The sequence below is a fragment of the Trematomus bernacchii genome, unplaced genomic scaffold, assembly GCF_902827165.1.
Source record: "Trematomus bernacchii unplaced genomic scaffold, fTreBer1.1, whole genome shotgun sequence".
Classification (NCBI taxonomy): Eukaryota; Metazoa; Chordata; class Actinopteri; order Perciformes; family Nototheniidae; genus Trematomus; species Trematomus bernacchii.
The window spans coordinates 2,924,057-2,940,765 of NW_022987839.1; the positions used below are offsets into that span (position 1 = coordinate 2,924,057).

Below are 16,709 nucleotides of genomic sequence, written 5' to 3' on the forward strand. Positions count from 1 at the left end.
TCCCAATTACTGAGGAGCAGGAGGAACTCATCCAATCAAAAGTTAGGGTAATCTTTCAAATCTGTTTTCATTTTTTATTTGGTTCATTAGAGAAGATAAAACCCAGTTACTGATTAGACAACAATATTACATAGAAAAAGTGAGAGTCTCCACGAGCCAGAGTTCTCTTCGTGTGGATGTGCGTTGTGAGCTGGATGAATTATCCATTATTTCAGCATTATTTTGTTGCAATCCTAATACACACCTCTATGTTGTAATGTAATATAGTGTAGTACTACATGCACAGATTTACTTTAACGTCTTGTGTTTATATAAATATTTGAATTATATTTTTTCTTAGTCTTTCATTTGATTTCATTCTTTAATTGAACAACTGTCTATTTGATTCTGTTATAGAATAGAATAGAATAGGGAGGGATGAAACCCTCTTTAATGGTCACACATGCAGAGCACACAGCACACACAGTGAAATTTGGCCTCTGCTTTTAACCCATCCTAGTACCAGGAGTCTAGTACTAGGAGCAGTGGGCAGCTATTGTACAGCGCCCGGGGAGCAATGGGAGTGGGGGGGGAAGGGGGGTGTCCTGTGCCTTGCTCAAGGGCACCACGGCAGGGCAGGAGGTGAACTGGGACCTCTCCAAGTAGAAGTCCACACTCCATATTTAGGTCTGGTCGGGGACTTGAACCAGCGACCCTACGGCTCCCAGTCCAAGCCCCTACTGACTGAGCCACTGTTGGTTAACTCATTAGTGAATTGACAAGAGAAAACAATTAGTTTCAATCAATTAAAATAAAAAATGCTTAAAAAATTGTCAAACATTCTGATTGCAGTTTTATAAAAGAGAGGATTTGCTGATTTGCCTTGTCTTATATCATTATAAATTAATTATCTTTGGGTTTTAAGCTTTTGATGGAACAAAACAAGACATGTAAAGATGTCCGTTTACTATGAGCGCCACAGTATTATACCACGAACACCAGAGTAGGATGATTTTACTTGTAATCAATAGGAATGGTGAAGAAAACTGTAATTTAACATCATACTCAATTATTCTCTTCCTATGAGCAGACACAGATTGATAAATAGGTAACAGCTATAAATGGACAGAAAATGAACCAAGAATTGACTCAAGACACGTCTGGGGACAATTTATGACTTATAATACATTACACTGCTGTGTGCTTTCATCCATTAATGGAAAGCAGCGTTAATCTTTTCTCTGTTCAGGATTTACCATCAGATACAGAACCTGAAGGTCTTAATCCGCACAGATGTTATGTAGCTTTTAAGGATTCACAAGGAGGAATATGGGCTGGTTATCGGAAGATTATAACACCATTTTCATAACGATAATACTTTGTAGATTAGAACGTTTCTATCCAGTTTTTTTTACAATATGTTAAAAAGAGTTAACTGGGATTTTAAAGAGATCATACTGTTTTCATCTTCAGGTTCATAATTGTATTTAGTGCCTCGACTGTGACATGTCTCCATGCTTTAATGTAGCCTTTGCAGACCATTTACACACAAACCTACAGTATATAACACAAAACATGACGCAGGTGATTTATAAAAGTCCTGAATGTAATAAATTACATTTTGTTGAGCTCAAAAGACAAGATGCAATTCCTCTTCAACTGTCTGTTAAACAAAGCAAGCCCTCTGAATATCCCATCCTCCCCCCATTGACTGCAAATGCAGATTCTCTTTTCTCTGCAAAACTCTTGTGATTTCTCTTAAGACCTGCCCAAGTGTTCATCTCAAACACCATTTGTCGTGAAGGTTTTTAAGGCGAGAGTGCTTCAGTTTTCTCTGGTGTGAGGCCTGTGATTTGAGAGGACGAAAAGTAAGAAAAGAGGTGGTGTGACGCTGCGTGTCTGAGAGTCTATTCTGACGTCTCAGCGCTTCAACAAAGAGAGAAGCAGCAGCAATTCACTGGACGGAAGATCCATCGATAAGCTCTCAAAACGTTCAAACACTGCGGCGAGGTCTGCAGACTTCTTTAATTCACAGGAAAGGGGAGGGGAGGGGAAATTGGTTTTGGACAAAGGTGTTTTTACAAGAACACAACACAATGTTCCTGTGGGGTTCTAATAGGGGCTTTAAAGGTTATTTATGTTGTTTATCTGAAGCTCGGTGCTGATAAGTTGTGATGTCTAAATAAATTATAGTACAGAACAAACCGGCCAGCTAACCAATCAGAGCAGACTGGGCTATTATGAGACAAATAAAGAGCTTTTTGAACATTAAAGCATGGAGACATGTCACAGTAGAGCAGGGGTGTCAAACTCAAGGCCCGGGGGCCAAATCCGGCCCGCGACTTCATTTAAAGCGGCCCCACAAGAGCTCTGAAAGAATATAATATGTTTATTATACGGTTACATGCCGATTTACAGAAGCACGTTGCCCATAAACTACATATCCCACAATGCATCTGAAATTTGAGTTTTTTTCTCAGAATTTGAGTTTTTTTCTCAGAATTTGACTTTTTTTTTCTCAGAATTTGACTTTTTTTCTTCAAAATATTCATTTTTTCTTAGAATTTGCCTTTTTTTTTTTATAATCATTTTGTGACATTCTCAGTGAAGAGACTTGCAATGATTTGCCCTAGACTTCTGCTTTCAGACGTAGTTAATTATGAAGTTATTACCCTATCCGATAATAATCCAATGCAGAGGCAATAATGTAATGTAATACTTTATTTTATATATATTAAATATTTATATATGTATTTATATATAGTCTTAAAGTTACAACCGGCCCTTTGAGTGCAACCATAATGCTAATGTGGCCCGCGAAGAAATTGAGTTTGACAACCCTGCAGTAGAGGATCAAAATATAAATATGAACCTGAACACGTGCATTATATGTCCTTCTTTAACTAAATAAGCAACAATAATAGTTTAGAGTACAGAAGGGAAATGTCAAAAAAGCAAAAGGGATGGAGGGAAACAAATGAGCAGAATATAAAAAGACAATATTCAAAAATAAATTGGAAAAGATATCACACAGGAGAAACACTTTTCTGCAGTAAAAAAAGATTGAATTTCCGTGAATGCGTCTGGAGTCCCAGATTCATTAAGGACTTTTTCACTTTTACAGAATCACAGAATCACAGAAACTTCTACCACAGAACGTTTAAGATAGCCCCGACATACAAACCGCTCTGACTTTTCCAGGGCATCTGATTTCTTTCAGTATTTTCTACGTCAATGTGAGATCCTCTGGAGATTGTCCTGATTATTTGATTTGAAGAGGCCCTGAGACATCAATCTAAAAGCCTGCGAACAGAATCGGTTTCTTGCAGTCGAGGAGTTACTCAGTATTCCCTCAGCTGCGAGGACACGACACTCAGACGGGTCAATAAGACTGAAGAGTGGGCAGCCACTCTGTGTTGTCTGCAGGAGCAAATCGCTCTATTAGCACCTGGCCCACTCATACAGCAGGTAACTCAATGCTCCTCTGCTCTCTACCACACGATCTAATGAACATCCCAGTGGTCTGCCATTAACACTCGCTCCTCTGTCCCAGCAGAAACACTCTGCGTTCCACCTTTAGTAAAACAGTCAGGAGCCAAAAAGAAAACGGTTTGGAAAGGTGCTTCACTTTGTCATTCGTCTTTTTGGTGTGTGTTAGGAATGATGCCGATTGCCTTTATTTGTGCTAACGGGATTATCGTGCACACAGCTGCAAGTTTAGACCCAAAAATGAATGTATTGTATTAACCCATCACTGTACCCTGTATGCAAGGGCTGGTTTGCCTTCGCTAACTGTACGGAGGCTCAGTCACTGGCACATTTTTATATACAAAGCCATGTTAGGGAAACTTCCATCCTACATCTGCTCCCTGATCTCACGGCGAATTGTAAGTGGCTACTGCCTGAGATCGCATGCTGTGGTTTTATTAAATGTGCCAACTGCTAGGACTGTCTTAAGGAAGATAGCATTTAGATGCGCAGCTCCTCTGTCTTGGAATAGTCTGCAATTGAAATGGAAACTGAGCAATCTGGTGCCACTAAATGTTTTTAAAGCTCGGTTGGATGCTACTCAATCGGAGGCTGTTGGTACCTGTTCATGTGGATAGTAATGATGCTGTATGATGTCCTTTTTGTTGTTCTGTTTATGTTTTTATGTTTCATGTGGAACCTACTTGAGCAGGTCTCCCTTGAAAAAGAGATCAATGATCTCAATGGGATACAACCTGGATAAATAAAGGTTTGAAATGAAATGAAGTGAAAAACAAGACAATAGACAACATTTTCAACACATTCATTTTGGGGTGATTTTTACTGTAAAGTTGATTGCGTAGAGACACAAGAATAAGTGGACAAATGGTGTTGTGTCAAGTTGGTGAAGACCTTCCTTTATCTGCATGTGTTTTGGCACATTTGTGTTTTTATATTTACATCGTTTTTGAAAGTGCAGCACGTTTCTCTTAATGTAAGTGTTTTGGGTCGTTTGCACGTGTCGGCCACCGTACGCATGCCGTAGTTTAGTGGTTCGTCTGCGCCAGAAAGTTCACTTTTGTTTCTTCGGGAACATTATGTTGCTAACATTTCTCCTCACCTCTTTCTCCACCTACTACTTCCTGTGTTTGCACCAAAAAGTTTCCATTGTATGTAAATCATGCAACGGAGAATAACTGAATTTGATTATATTTAAAAAGAAGAAGAAGAAGATGGACCTTTAAAGTGACAGTGAGTTGCTTTAGGAAAATAACCATGCATGTGCACCTATATTATAAGTTCTCCCTGTCTTTATCTTAATGCCAGCACACAGAGACATGCATGTTATTCCTTACCGTCACAATATGGCCCCGCTCCTGGAAGTATTTGACCAAAGGAATGGTGTTCTGTTTGAAGTTGGTCAGGCGGCGGTCGATGGCCTTGGGGTTGTCGTCCGGTCTTCCCTGCTGCTCGGCTCGTTTCTGCAGCCTCTCCTTCAAGCGGTGGTTGGTGCAGGCGAGGAACACCACCAGGTCAGGAGTGCAGATCTACGGGCACACAGAGAGACATATGAAACATTACAGCCTCTCAGATAAACCTTCATTCCTCTGTGACGCTCGTGATTTGACCCCTGAAGAGGCTTCGGCCCGGAGCTGCAAATTGGGGTCAGTTTCAATCTTAGATTCAATACGCTTAGGTCAAAATGTCAAATGCAATTAACACCAGAGAAAGACTTAATACTGAGTCAGGTCTGAAGATTTTGGATAGATTTTTTTTACAGCCGTTTGTGAATTTTAAAGTGAGTCCACCATCTGAATATCACTTAATGGAAAGCCTTGAAAGTAGCTGCAGCTGCTCGCTCTACTGGGGATGCATGTTTAAAGGTCACCTATTATGCAAAATCCACTTTTTCATGTCTTTTATACCTAAACATGTGTCCCCTCTGTGTAAAGAGACTCTGAAAGTTTCAGGAAAAAAGATTCTCTCTCTTTTTGTCCTGATCCATTTATATAACAACCTGTCTGAAAATGAGCTGATCAGATTTGGGCCACTTTGTGATGTCATAACGATTTTTTAGGCTTGTGTAACCATTAGCCAATCACCAACCAAGGTAACCCACCTTATCACCTGAATCTCCTCCTAGAGCACCATTGTGTTCTTTTTAACCAAATATCTCTCAGAGGGGCGTGGGGAGTGGCTCCTTATTTTCATCTAAAGTAACAGACAGAGAATCAGCACTTTTGAAACAGGGCTGAAACAGAGGGGATTATGGGATGCTGCAATGATCTGTTTGGTATTTGGAGCCAACACTTCAGAGACATGTTTGTATATATCTGAGACCTATAATATATTGATGAAAAACAGTATAATAGAGGACCTTTAATTCATTATGAGTCCAACAGGATGCTACTGTACTTTCTCCCCATCATCACCTGCCACACGGAGACAGATTTTCTTTGTTTTAATGGAAGGGAGAACATTTCTCCTTCTATGTGACATGAGTAACATCGTACGACATTATAGGTGCGATCACACATGCAGCCTTTTCCGTGACTGTGACGGAGGTTTTCTATTTCAGAGATTATACGTAGCCAGAAGCCAGTTATAAAGTGCAATCCTACAGCTCTAACGCAACATACCCCGCACGTGTGACTGGTTACTCATTATTCTTAGTTGCTATGGCTGCCCCGACCATAGCATTTTACCTGTTTTCTTAGAAGTATTTCAAGTTTTGATTTTAATTCCTGTCCTGCACATATATCATAAGTTTTTATATTGCAGTTATTTTTCAGGCAACCTTTGTCAAATGCTCTGCTCTCTAAATCTGTCAGCTGTTTTTGGTCCTTGCCACACCTAAGGGCCATTTCTGTTGCTTGAGCTGATAAATGCTCCACTTTGTTCCCCAGCTAGTCCCTGACTGTGTCTGCTATTCGGTGCTCAGCAGATATACGTATATATGCACATTTAATTTTCTAAAATTGAGTTTTCAGGAGATTAATGAATAAATACAGCTGTTTCAGTAAGATGTTTTTAAAGAAATATAAAATAGATATTAGGAATCAGATATTATGAGAGTGACAGGTTTAACCTTCAAACAGAAAACAGTATGTAAAAGGGATAATATTGAATCAAAATCATTGAATTTTAAGGGGCGTCCATATCGATATCTATTCAGTAGGAATTGTAAGCATTTGTGCACTCGGAAGGATAAAGTAAAACACATTTGACCTCATGTGTGCCTATTGAAAGTTCCCGGCAAACTCATTGCACTGCAATTAGGAGAGAGGCCGTTAGCGACTGCTGCCATATCAAGAAAATAAACACTAGCTATTCAGTTTGAAAGGAAAAGGTCAAACAACAGCAGCCGCTTTGACTCAGACCTGAGTAATCAAGATTTAATTTGTGACAGGGCAATGAGCAGCTTCTGTTTTCACGAAATCCAACATTCCTTGGTAACCAGCGAGTACGTGAAGTAAACACGCTGACGTGCGCCGGCTATTTAAAGATGGGTGGAGGATGCTTTTATCTCTCTAATGCAAAACAGCAGCAAAGGGAAATAACTCGGTTTCTATGGCTGTGACCTGTTTAGGTGAGGTCAGTTGTTTTCTGAAAAGAGTGAAATATTTTCCTCTTCTTGACCGAGCACAGCACCTCAGGGGACTTGACGTCTCTCTATAACAACCAAGATAATCATGATAATCTCCAGAGTGGTTGGTTACTATTCATACTCTGATGCTCAGTTTCCTGCTTTGTTAGATAAAAAAGCACGTTTTGGAAACTGAACAACTGGCTGCACCCAGAGCCAAAGATAGCACTAGTCTATTGAGGCGAAATCCACTCATGCAACGAGTCTTTTTCTGACTCTTGCAAATTCAAAGTTTCCGTTACCATAGTGACTGCACACATGCTCATGTTTCGGTTTTTTTCTGAGGTTTTTCTCTTAATCATTCAAATGTTCCCAGAAATGTATTATCATGTAATCAAATAACAGCGTCTATTTTCGTGACGTTAGTGATGCTATCTCTCTTGCTTAAAGGCCAGGAAGCATGAGGTAGGCTCCCCCCCCCCCCCCCCCCCCCACACACACACACACACACACACACACACACACACACACACACACACACACACACACACACACACACACACACACACACACACACACACACACACACACACACACACACACACACACACAGGCAGATGTTGACCTGGGCCAAACACGACAGTTATTACCTTTCCTGGATGTTTTACTGAATTAGATTTAAAAATAGATTTGCTGAAATGCAGCCCTGCTGTGATGCTGCATAAGCTACAGACTTACAGAGCAGTCCAATGGAGGCGTTTCAGTCAAGGGGGGGGGAGTGTGTGGGAGAGAAAGACCTCTGTTGGGAACTTTGGGATTTTAGCCTTTGCAGACCATTTACATGCACACAAACCTACAGTATGTAACACACCAGAGGAAAGGGAAAACCCTCAAAAGCATAAAAGGGCTCCTTTAATATAAACTTAGTTTGGTTGTGTTTTAACATTATCCCAAATGTTTAGAGAAATGTGTTATTTTAATCAAGGTAGCGTTGTTGTTTTTTTAGCAAATGTGATAAATCCACTTTCTGCTCAGAGTTATCTGCCAGACGCTGGATCATAAAAGCTTGCTGACTTCTGTTTCATTATTCTCAGGTTTGAGTCACCGGATGTGTTTGTTTTGGCGGCGAGGAGAACTTTGTGGATAATGCTTATCTTAAAAGAAAATGAAACGAGAAAACAAAAACTAATTTAGAGTATGAGAGCTTGTTTGCTAAATCAGGAATATTATATTTCAGTTTTTGCAGAAATCTGTCTCGCAGGAGGAGCTGAGTGAAGCCAAGTGCACTTGCAATTTGAGGTAATTCATTCTCAAAGCATTTTGTCTATTTTCTCCCAGATTTTGGAGAGGGATATGCAGAGTTTTGGCGTCCACACTGAAGAAACAAGCTGCTCTGTTTTGTCCTTTTTCTTATTCATCATAATGGATGAGTCCTTAAAGACAACATGACAGAAATTGATCAATCACAATCTCAGGCCGAGATTCATTGTATCACGACTATTTTTAGTAACAATTACTGTCTTAACTGTTTTTTGTTGATTGATCCTTAGTCAAAATACAACAAAATTGGGGAAATTGCTTGTTTTTGCACAACTTTCATCCTGAACACAGGCAGGTATTTGATTTCCAATGCTGTAGAACAAAGAAAAGCATCAAATATTTACATTATTTTGCAGTGTTTGGCAATTTTGCTTGATAAATAACCTCTGACGACTGATCAATTGCTAAAAAAGGATAGAGGATAGATGTGTTTGTGGCAGATTTAGACACACACAGCTAGATTGAAGAGAATAAATGGATAGAAAGACACCTCTGTAGTCGAATAGACGTGGGGGGTAAAACGCCTGGGGGTGGAGATGAAAGGATAGACGTTCTCCCAGGCAGCTAAAAGAGGAACAGGACGTTTGTGGCGTCCCACTGGAGCGGATCAGAAATGGCTGCTGTGATGTTGTAAAGGGCAAAGTAGAAGCACGGGGAGAGGGGAGAAGTGGATGATGTGGATCCCCAGCGAATCACTCACTGCTCCCACTGTCCTGCAGAGCATGCCTTCTACGTTTGTATTTTATTCATGTAGCGCCGATTCAGATATTTGGAAAGTCAATGAATCACTCATTCTGATCTAACCATTCGAAGGTTTTTACAAATATTCTGCAGACTGAAGGGCTGTAGAGGGAAAGGTTTGTGCTTAAATTATGTGTATTCAAACTTGACAATTTCCATGCAAATTATCTCCAAAATGGCCATGTTGGAAAAGCCTTTTAAGCTGTCATTGGGCATCCAAACGCTCCTCTGAAATGCTTACCATTATAGGTTGCAGAACAGCCCCTTTTAGCTTAAGAAAGGAAGTTTTTTTCTTTCTTAAAGTGGACCTATCATGCTATATTTGAATAATATAGTATAGGACCATACCTATATAAGGCATATTTATCCTTTTTTTTTTCAAAATACCAAACAGATCATGCATTTTAGCCATGCCTCATTTTGCTCGATTTGACATTTTCTAGCTCTGTTTTTGCAAGGGCAGATTCAGTGAGAACAGCACCATCTAGAGGCCTGGCATATGTACTACAGCGTCTCCAGCGCTTTCGAACGGCAATGGCCGTGGCTGTCTCCTCCTGATTGGTGGAGTTGGCCCAATAGCCATAGCGCCACCGTCCTGACGTCAGGACAGTGTTCAAATCTGGATCAGTTTTTATCAGATCCGTTGCAGCCCCTTTTTTAGAGATTTGGGTATGGAGGAAAATAGAGAGGGTTGTGTTTTCTGACACTTGGTGAGTTCCCTGGAACACCGGGGACACATATTCATGTATAAAAGACGTACAAAAGTGCATTTTGCATGATAGGTCCCCTTTAAATCAAAGTCTAACATGCCCCAGATGAATCGGTGTGTGCCTATAATCACAGTAGAGTACTTGCACCTGACTAATGACTATTGTTTCCAAAATGCTTTTCCCTCTCTCAGGTGACACATTCTCTGTTCCTAAAAAGACGAAATCACCGAGGCATCTTGTTTGACATTGCGAGGTGTAGATAATGTGGAAATGCAGCAGATTTAATTTTGTCTGGATATGAAAAATGACGATAGGTGAAAATGGTTAAATACTGTTGCATCTTTAGAACGAAGAGTGTTCAACTGAACCATCATTTTAAGGGTCTTTTAAAAGGTTGAGTGGCGTCTGCTGGTATTCCTTTTCCGGCTGCATACAACAACCTTCACCAATAAAGTAGGGCAACCTGTTTTTAGCATGAGAGGTGAAACCCAGGTGAGAAAAAGGGTGCCAAGCACAAAGGGCGCCACTTGTAAAACTCATGAGCCCATGGGAATAAGTAAAGGCAACGTTTATGAATGCACAATGAAAAAAACAATGTTCCAAGATACTTACAGTCAACCTCAAACAATAAGAGTGAGGGTTACAAAAACAGCTTTTCAAAAAGTGAGGGAAAGACCCAAAATCACTGCCATTATTGCGCTAACAAAACACAAATGATAAGGTCTCTGCTTATTATTTATTTAAAGCATACCACTATAATTTCCCCCCGTTGCTCCTGAGCTTAACAAAAGGCCCTTTAATAATCGTTTGTCACTTAATTATATTGTAAATCAAGGGATGTGCAATATGAGCTGAGAAGTCATCAGTTCCCAGCCAATCAGCAACGTCTGTCGGAGCTGTTTTTGAGCGGTTGCTTGGACACGGTTATAAACACAACTGTATACCTTTGTTATCTACGTGACTTCATCTGCAGTGAACTTCCTCGGGTCCTTATCTCACCCCCGACGCTCATTTGCAAGCTGTCATCAACCCTTCTCACAATCCATTCTCACGACAATTTAAATAACATTGTGACATAACATAATTCTACTTAGCTGAATCAAACATTATAACTATGAGACGTTCATGCTACTTTGATGTAGGAATGCCCGTTAGTCATATACAGAGTTTTTATTTGATTAATAAGTGTTAAATGCTCTGCGCCAGAAACAGCTGGAAATGCTGATAACAACCATGGTAACAGCTCAATTGTGAGATATGGGGTGCATGATAATGTGGGTGTTCTCTGGTTAGTAAATTCCTCTCTCTGTGCCAGCCACGTACAGTATGTCATCTCGTTTAGTTCAAACAGGGAACATGTACAGAGTGGAATCTGTTGGACTTTGAGACAGCAGAGACAGAATTAAGAGCTCTCATTACACACTCAGCCTCTTCACAAAAAGACTTCCTGTATTTACCGAAGAGTCGAAAGACAACAACAAGGACATGAAAGCCGTCCACATTGGTTTATTCGTTGAGCCAAAGAACACAATGTCTGCACCAGATTGTCGCAATACATCCGTTTTTCTTGAGGATACGGACTATTTCTAATCTAAAAATACGGAAATGTTAAGAAAAATAAGGCAAATCTTTTACCTAAAAATGTGCCTTATTTGTACATGCTCATTACTTATGTGAGTTTAAAATCCTTTGTTAAAAATAGTGTCTTTTTATGGTGACATTTTCACCCCCCCAACAATCCAGGTTTCTTCAATTCGCGGTGAAAATCGCTCTTTAAAAGCATGCTGGTCATCATGGCACTCAGAGAGCTCTTAATGTTGACCCACACTAATGCATTGATATAAAAAGATAAACCCAACACACCTATTCAATTGAAGAAAAAAACGTGTTTACACGAACATTGCTGAAAGAGTAATTAAATAAGCACAAACAGCATTTAACTGCTCAGTGTTAATGCTAATATCCATCATATCTGGAGGCGTGGACTCCTAATCAACCACTTAAAATATGACTCATCCTTATTCATTCATTCCCACTGATATAACCAAAGCAAATTAGTTTATGATAAATCTTACTGCCCACATGCATGTTATATTCATGTATGCACTTACAGATTCTCATTCTGTACTGATGCACCCATGTGTGAGCTTGTGTCTTATTGCTCTGCATATGTGTGTCAGTATAGTAGATGAAAGACAATGTGTGCATATGCTTATTTATGTGCCTCCATGTGCGTAAATATGTTGGTATGACTTATTCATGTGTGTGCATCCACAGTCTTCATTTGTATATAGATCTGTATGAGGTTGTGTGGACTTGTCTGTCATCATGTGTAAGAGCTTGTTTGTGTAATTGGTGTAACAGAAACACAGTACGACAGTCAGTTATTGCCTTTTTGCATCGTTTGTTACCATAACTGACTGGAGCAGACGGACCCTGTGCAGCCAGTTAATAAGCCTGTGGCTGCCTACATTAAATAGACATTCACATGTGTTGACTGGAAAGATGACGAGATAAAGCGACATGCCATCTTTCTCTAAACGTACCTCCAGGAGAGAGAATCTGCTCCTCCCTGCAGGACCCTACACACACACATGTAATCACTATTCAAAGCCGACATGGAGCCGCAGTCTGTGGTCTGTTAGATATTCGATTGACTTCAATGCTTCCTTAAGTGACGCATTAACAAAACACACGCCGGTTGATTGTTACACTCACAACAGAAGGCAGCGAACAAGCGTGGTGTAGAAACTTAAACGTAGTGTCTATAACGAAGTGTATATTACATTATACTCGGATGCTGATAGAAATGTTTTCCCAACACATCGATGCACTATCTATATACAGTACATCACTCTTTCCTACTTTGTAATTTCTCTGTAAAACAGTTTTACCTTATCTAATCTTGTATTCATTCATCTTTTCTAAGCGTATCTTGGCCTAGCTTAGTTTAAATTACCTTGCTTTATCTCGTCACTCTAGTATTTTCTATCTTGGTATTGCAAGAATCTATGCAAAGTCAACCAATCTAATCCCCATACTTTGTAGATTGTGTTGCCAATATAACAAATCCCTGCATTTTCCTCTATGAAAATGATTAAAACTAGACCTACTTCTACAAGCAAACGTCAAACGATGTGTATGTATCTCCATAACTGTCTCAGGCAGTGTTCGTCCTGATCCTATGTGTCTTTTCAGTTGAACCCTCTTCAAGTGACCCATATATGACCCAATGCTTTAAAGTAAGCACTTGATTCATGGAGCGGCTGCAGGCGGTTCTACACAGTGTAGAGTTTTATATATACAGTCTATAGGAGACACTAAGGTTAACGCATTCAGGGGGGAAATGTAAGTTCAACATCCTTGCTTCTAACATCACATGCTAGCAGACCTACATTTCAACGTGTTATCAATGATTTCTTAAAAAACCCTGATTTGCTCAATTAACTTGAATTTCAAAGCAAATTATTGCACCAAAAATAACACAAATCATACTATGAAGTAAGTAATCTGGCTTTTTGTTTAGATTACTTCTTTAAAGGTCTTGTGATAGTGGCCATTTACTATTCCTTCCAAATCATCAAAAATATTCACCTCTGTAATATGAATCCGGTATGAGTCTCTGTGGTTCTCTGTAATGCAGCTAAAATGACCAGATTATAAAGTCAGCTTCACCCACACTGACCCAGATATGCGTCAACCACTCTAAAGTCATTTAGAGCACGTTTAGAAGTGGATAAATGTTAAGTGAGTTTAAATGAGATTAAGAGAATCAATCCTTCTAAAAGCAATCGACCGCTGTGCCACACAGTTGGCCAGTCAACGATATATTTAAATCAGGGCGCTCCGGCTTAGACGGAAACACTGTTGAACTACATATATATATATAGCTTATTTGTTGTCAGAAAACATTTGCTAAACTACCTTTTACCATCATGACTTGACTCTCAAATGTTATGTCCAAAACCTGCAGGTGTGCTTCAGTCATTCTTAGAAAATGTGTCCAAACACCCAGAACAGTATCTGGCAGGAAGTCTTGCTCAGGGACGCTTTAGCAGGTGAGATGACAACACAAAGAGTGTGTCCTTGCTCGGTGTGTCACTACCTGCTCAGTTCATGAACACAAAGCATTGACTGGGCAGTGAATAGCGGAGAAGCAGCAGCTGAAACACTTAGAGTTGAGGCATCACATGTTTCACTAAATTAGATATTAGACTAAATATATTGCCACTGGTTTATTGCACGCATTTCAGATGCAAATATAGTATGTAGTCCATATTACCATACATCATCTATCAAAGAGAGAATAAATCATTGACCAAACTATCTGTCAGATAGAGCCTCTTTCATGTCAAACCCTCCTAATGAACCCTCTCTGGGCTGCAGATCCGGCTGCTGAAGTCTTTTCTTCAGGGATCTATATGTATATATATATATGGGTGGAAATGTATGTAGTAACTTTGGAGTCTGAAAAGTAAAGCCAATTGAGAAGTGCCTTAAACCAGCATTTTCTAATAATCAGCAGCTCCAATGAAAGTACATTTTGGTCGCTTTAAAAATGTCTTATTCAGCGCTTGGTTTTAATTCAGCCACTCGTGCTGCTTCGGGTTCCAGAAAGGCAGCAGCCAAAACACCAAATGCAGATGGCCAAAGTTTCAACTCAAAGCTTGAAAACAGTAATCCACAACCTATAGTTGATGACACGATGCACTTTGTATTGACTGTATATGAACTGCACTTAATATTCCACAACAAGTTATACTGTATCTGTTATTCTAAAACTCTAAATAACAAATGTTCTGCTCATAATAAGTTTAGGTAAATCTGAAAATGAAAAGACGCTATTCTTCATTATGTCCAGGACAGCTCAAAGGACCTTAAAGGTGTTAAGGGTTGTGTATAATGTAAATAATAAGTATTGGTAAAACATTTTTACAGTTTGAATGTCACTTGGAGGATGAAAATAAAAAACTGATCAGATATTTACAACTTGTCAAAGAGTCTAAATACCCTGAAGAGTGTTGAGTTAAACGGAGACTTTGTGTAGATATTAAATACGTCAAACTGAAGCAGCGTGAGTTAAAGCAGTGAGCAACGAACGCTGCTATCCTCAGATCTCACACTGAGAGATAAAACCTGAGAGATAACAGCACCAGTGTGTGGTGTGCGACAAACTTGTTTACATATTTTGGCTCGAGCTGGTGCCACTTGAATAGCTCATTGTCTGTTGGACTCTGAAACTTGTCTGGATGCCAAAAGAAAGACATAATTTGTCTTAGATCGTCACAGGTGGAAATATCTGTGGTGCAGTCATTAGGGAGATACAAAGTGGAAGGGATGTGTGATAATTAAACTTTTTCAAAATGCTTAAGTCCAAAGAAATGTTGTATTTGTCAGCTTCATCCCGCAGGCAATAAGACTGTTAAACAACTGCACTGCTGAAACAATTTCATAACATTCATCTGCTACTTAGTAATTATGTATCTATTATCTAATATATAATTCCAATAACTTGTATATAGACTCGTATTGCACTATTCCACTTTTTTTTCTCACTTTTTAAAAAAACTATTATTCTTTTTGTATTACTTTTAATATAGTATATTTTAATATTGTTTTAATATTGTCTGCTTATCTGTATTATTGTGTTGCATTGTTGGAGAAGCCTGTGACCTAAGATTTTCAATGACATAATTACTCTGTAGCTATGTTAGTTTGACAATAAAGAACCTTGAACCTTGAACCTATGAAACGTATAGAAATATGTTGTGCATTTAAATAAAGTTGATGGAAACTCACCTGGTCTTCAAAGGACAAAGCCTGTCCAACGTCTCGAGGGAATCCATCTATGACGATACCGCTTGCGTCTGGTATCTTCATGATCTTCTGCTTTATTTCAGTTATGGTTGTCTCCTGGATGAAAGAGAAAAGAACAGGATTTTTCATTTTGTATAATCGTTGAAAGACAATAACCATATCAACAGGAGCATTATTGGATTTTTGATCAATACAAATAACTCTACAATTAGCCTGTTGCTTGAGTTTACGGCCTTCCTAATTTACACTTCACTTCCCATTATTAGAGCCACTGGGAGATTTCAGCTGCAAATTATTAATCATAAGGGTTCACAGTTGTAATTTGCTTTTCCAGTCTCAGCATGAAGGGGGAGATTAGTTTTGTTAATGTTGCTTCAATTCCCAGATTCATCAAGGTTGTATAGTAGTTAAAACCCCTGGAAAATGAACGAGAGGCTGATCTAGAGTCATAAAGAAGGTTAATAGAAAACTGCAAAGACACTGGAGGATTCAACAGTATAATACATCTGTTATCCAATTATATTTTAATATATCTGACTGCAGCACTGTTGTGATTGTTGCTGAAGCGATACAGTGCCAGCCTCTTTCAGCATCAATTACTTCCTCTTGGCTGGAGGAGGTCGACATGTTTGAATGTATTTCCCCGAGCTGAATGCATCATACGATATGGCAGAGATACATGAGCAACCCTCCGATCTAAAAATAACATCCGTGGCCATCGCTGAGTAACACAGACGTTCAATTTCCCTCCATGCACCGAATAAAGCCTGCGACCCCGACAGACTTCACAGAGATTACACGTAATCTACGTGGATCCCACCAAACATATTAAGGTATACGTGTAGAAGATTACGAAAAGCCCTTTGATCCACTTTATGGCTAAATTTAGATTGTTAAAGAAATATATATTGAACGACAGTATCTAGCAAAAAGGTTTATTCTCTAAAATTGCAGTTTGATTGTAGTCCACTAGTGCTCTTGCTGTATCATTACCTGTCATTGCTGTACAAACTGTGCTGTTGTATTTGTTGTAAAAGTGTCTTTATTGTAAGGTATTTTTATTGTATGTACGGCACTTTGGCTCGACC

At 39.3% G+C, this 16,709-nt stretch overlaps 1 protein-coding gene across 1 annotated transcript in view; it reads right to left on the reverse strand.

Moving 5' to 3' along the window:
- The window catches only part of ak5 (adenylate kinase 5), a 62,880-nt gene that overhangs the window by 34,250 nt on the left and 11,921 nt on the right, over positions 1 to 16,709 (reverse strand). The window contains exons 5-6 of the mRNA XM_034153152.1: positions 15,604 to 15,717; positions 4,803 to 4,994 (exon numbers count right to left, since the gene is read on the reverse strand). Of these exons, the coding sequence (XP_034009043.1) occupies positions 4,803 to 4,994; positions 15,604 to 15,717 (306 nt within the window). The remainder of the gene's footprint in view (positions 1 to 4,802; positions 4,995 to 15,603; positions 15,718 to 16,709) is intronic.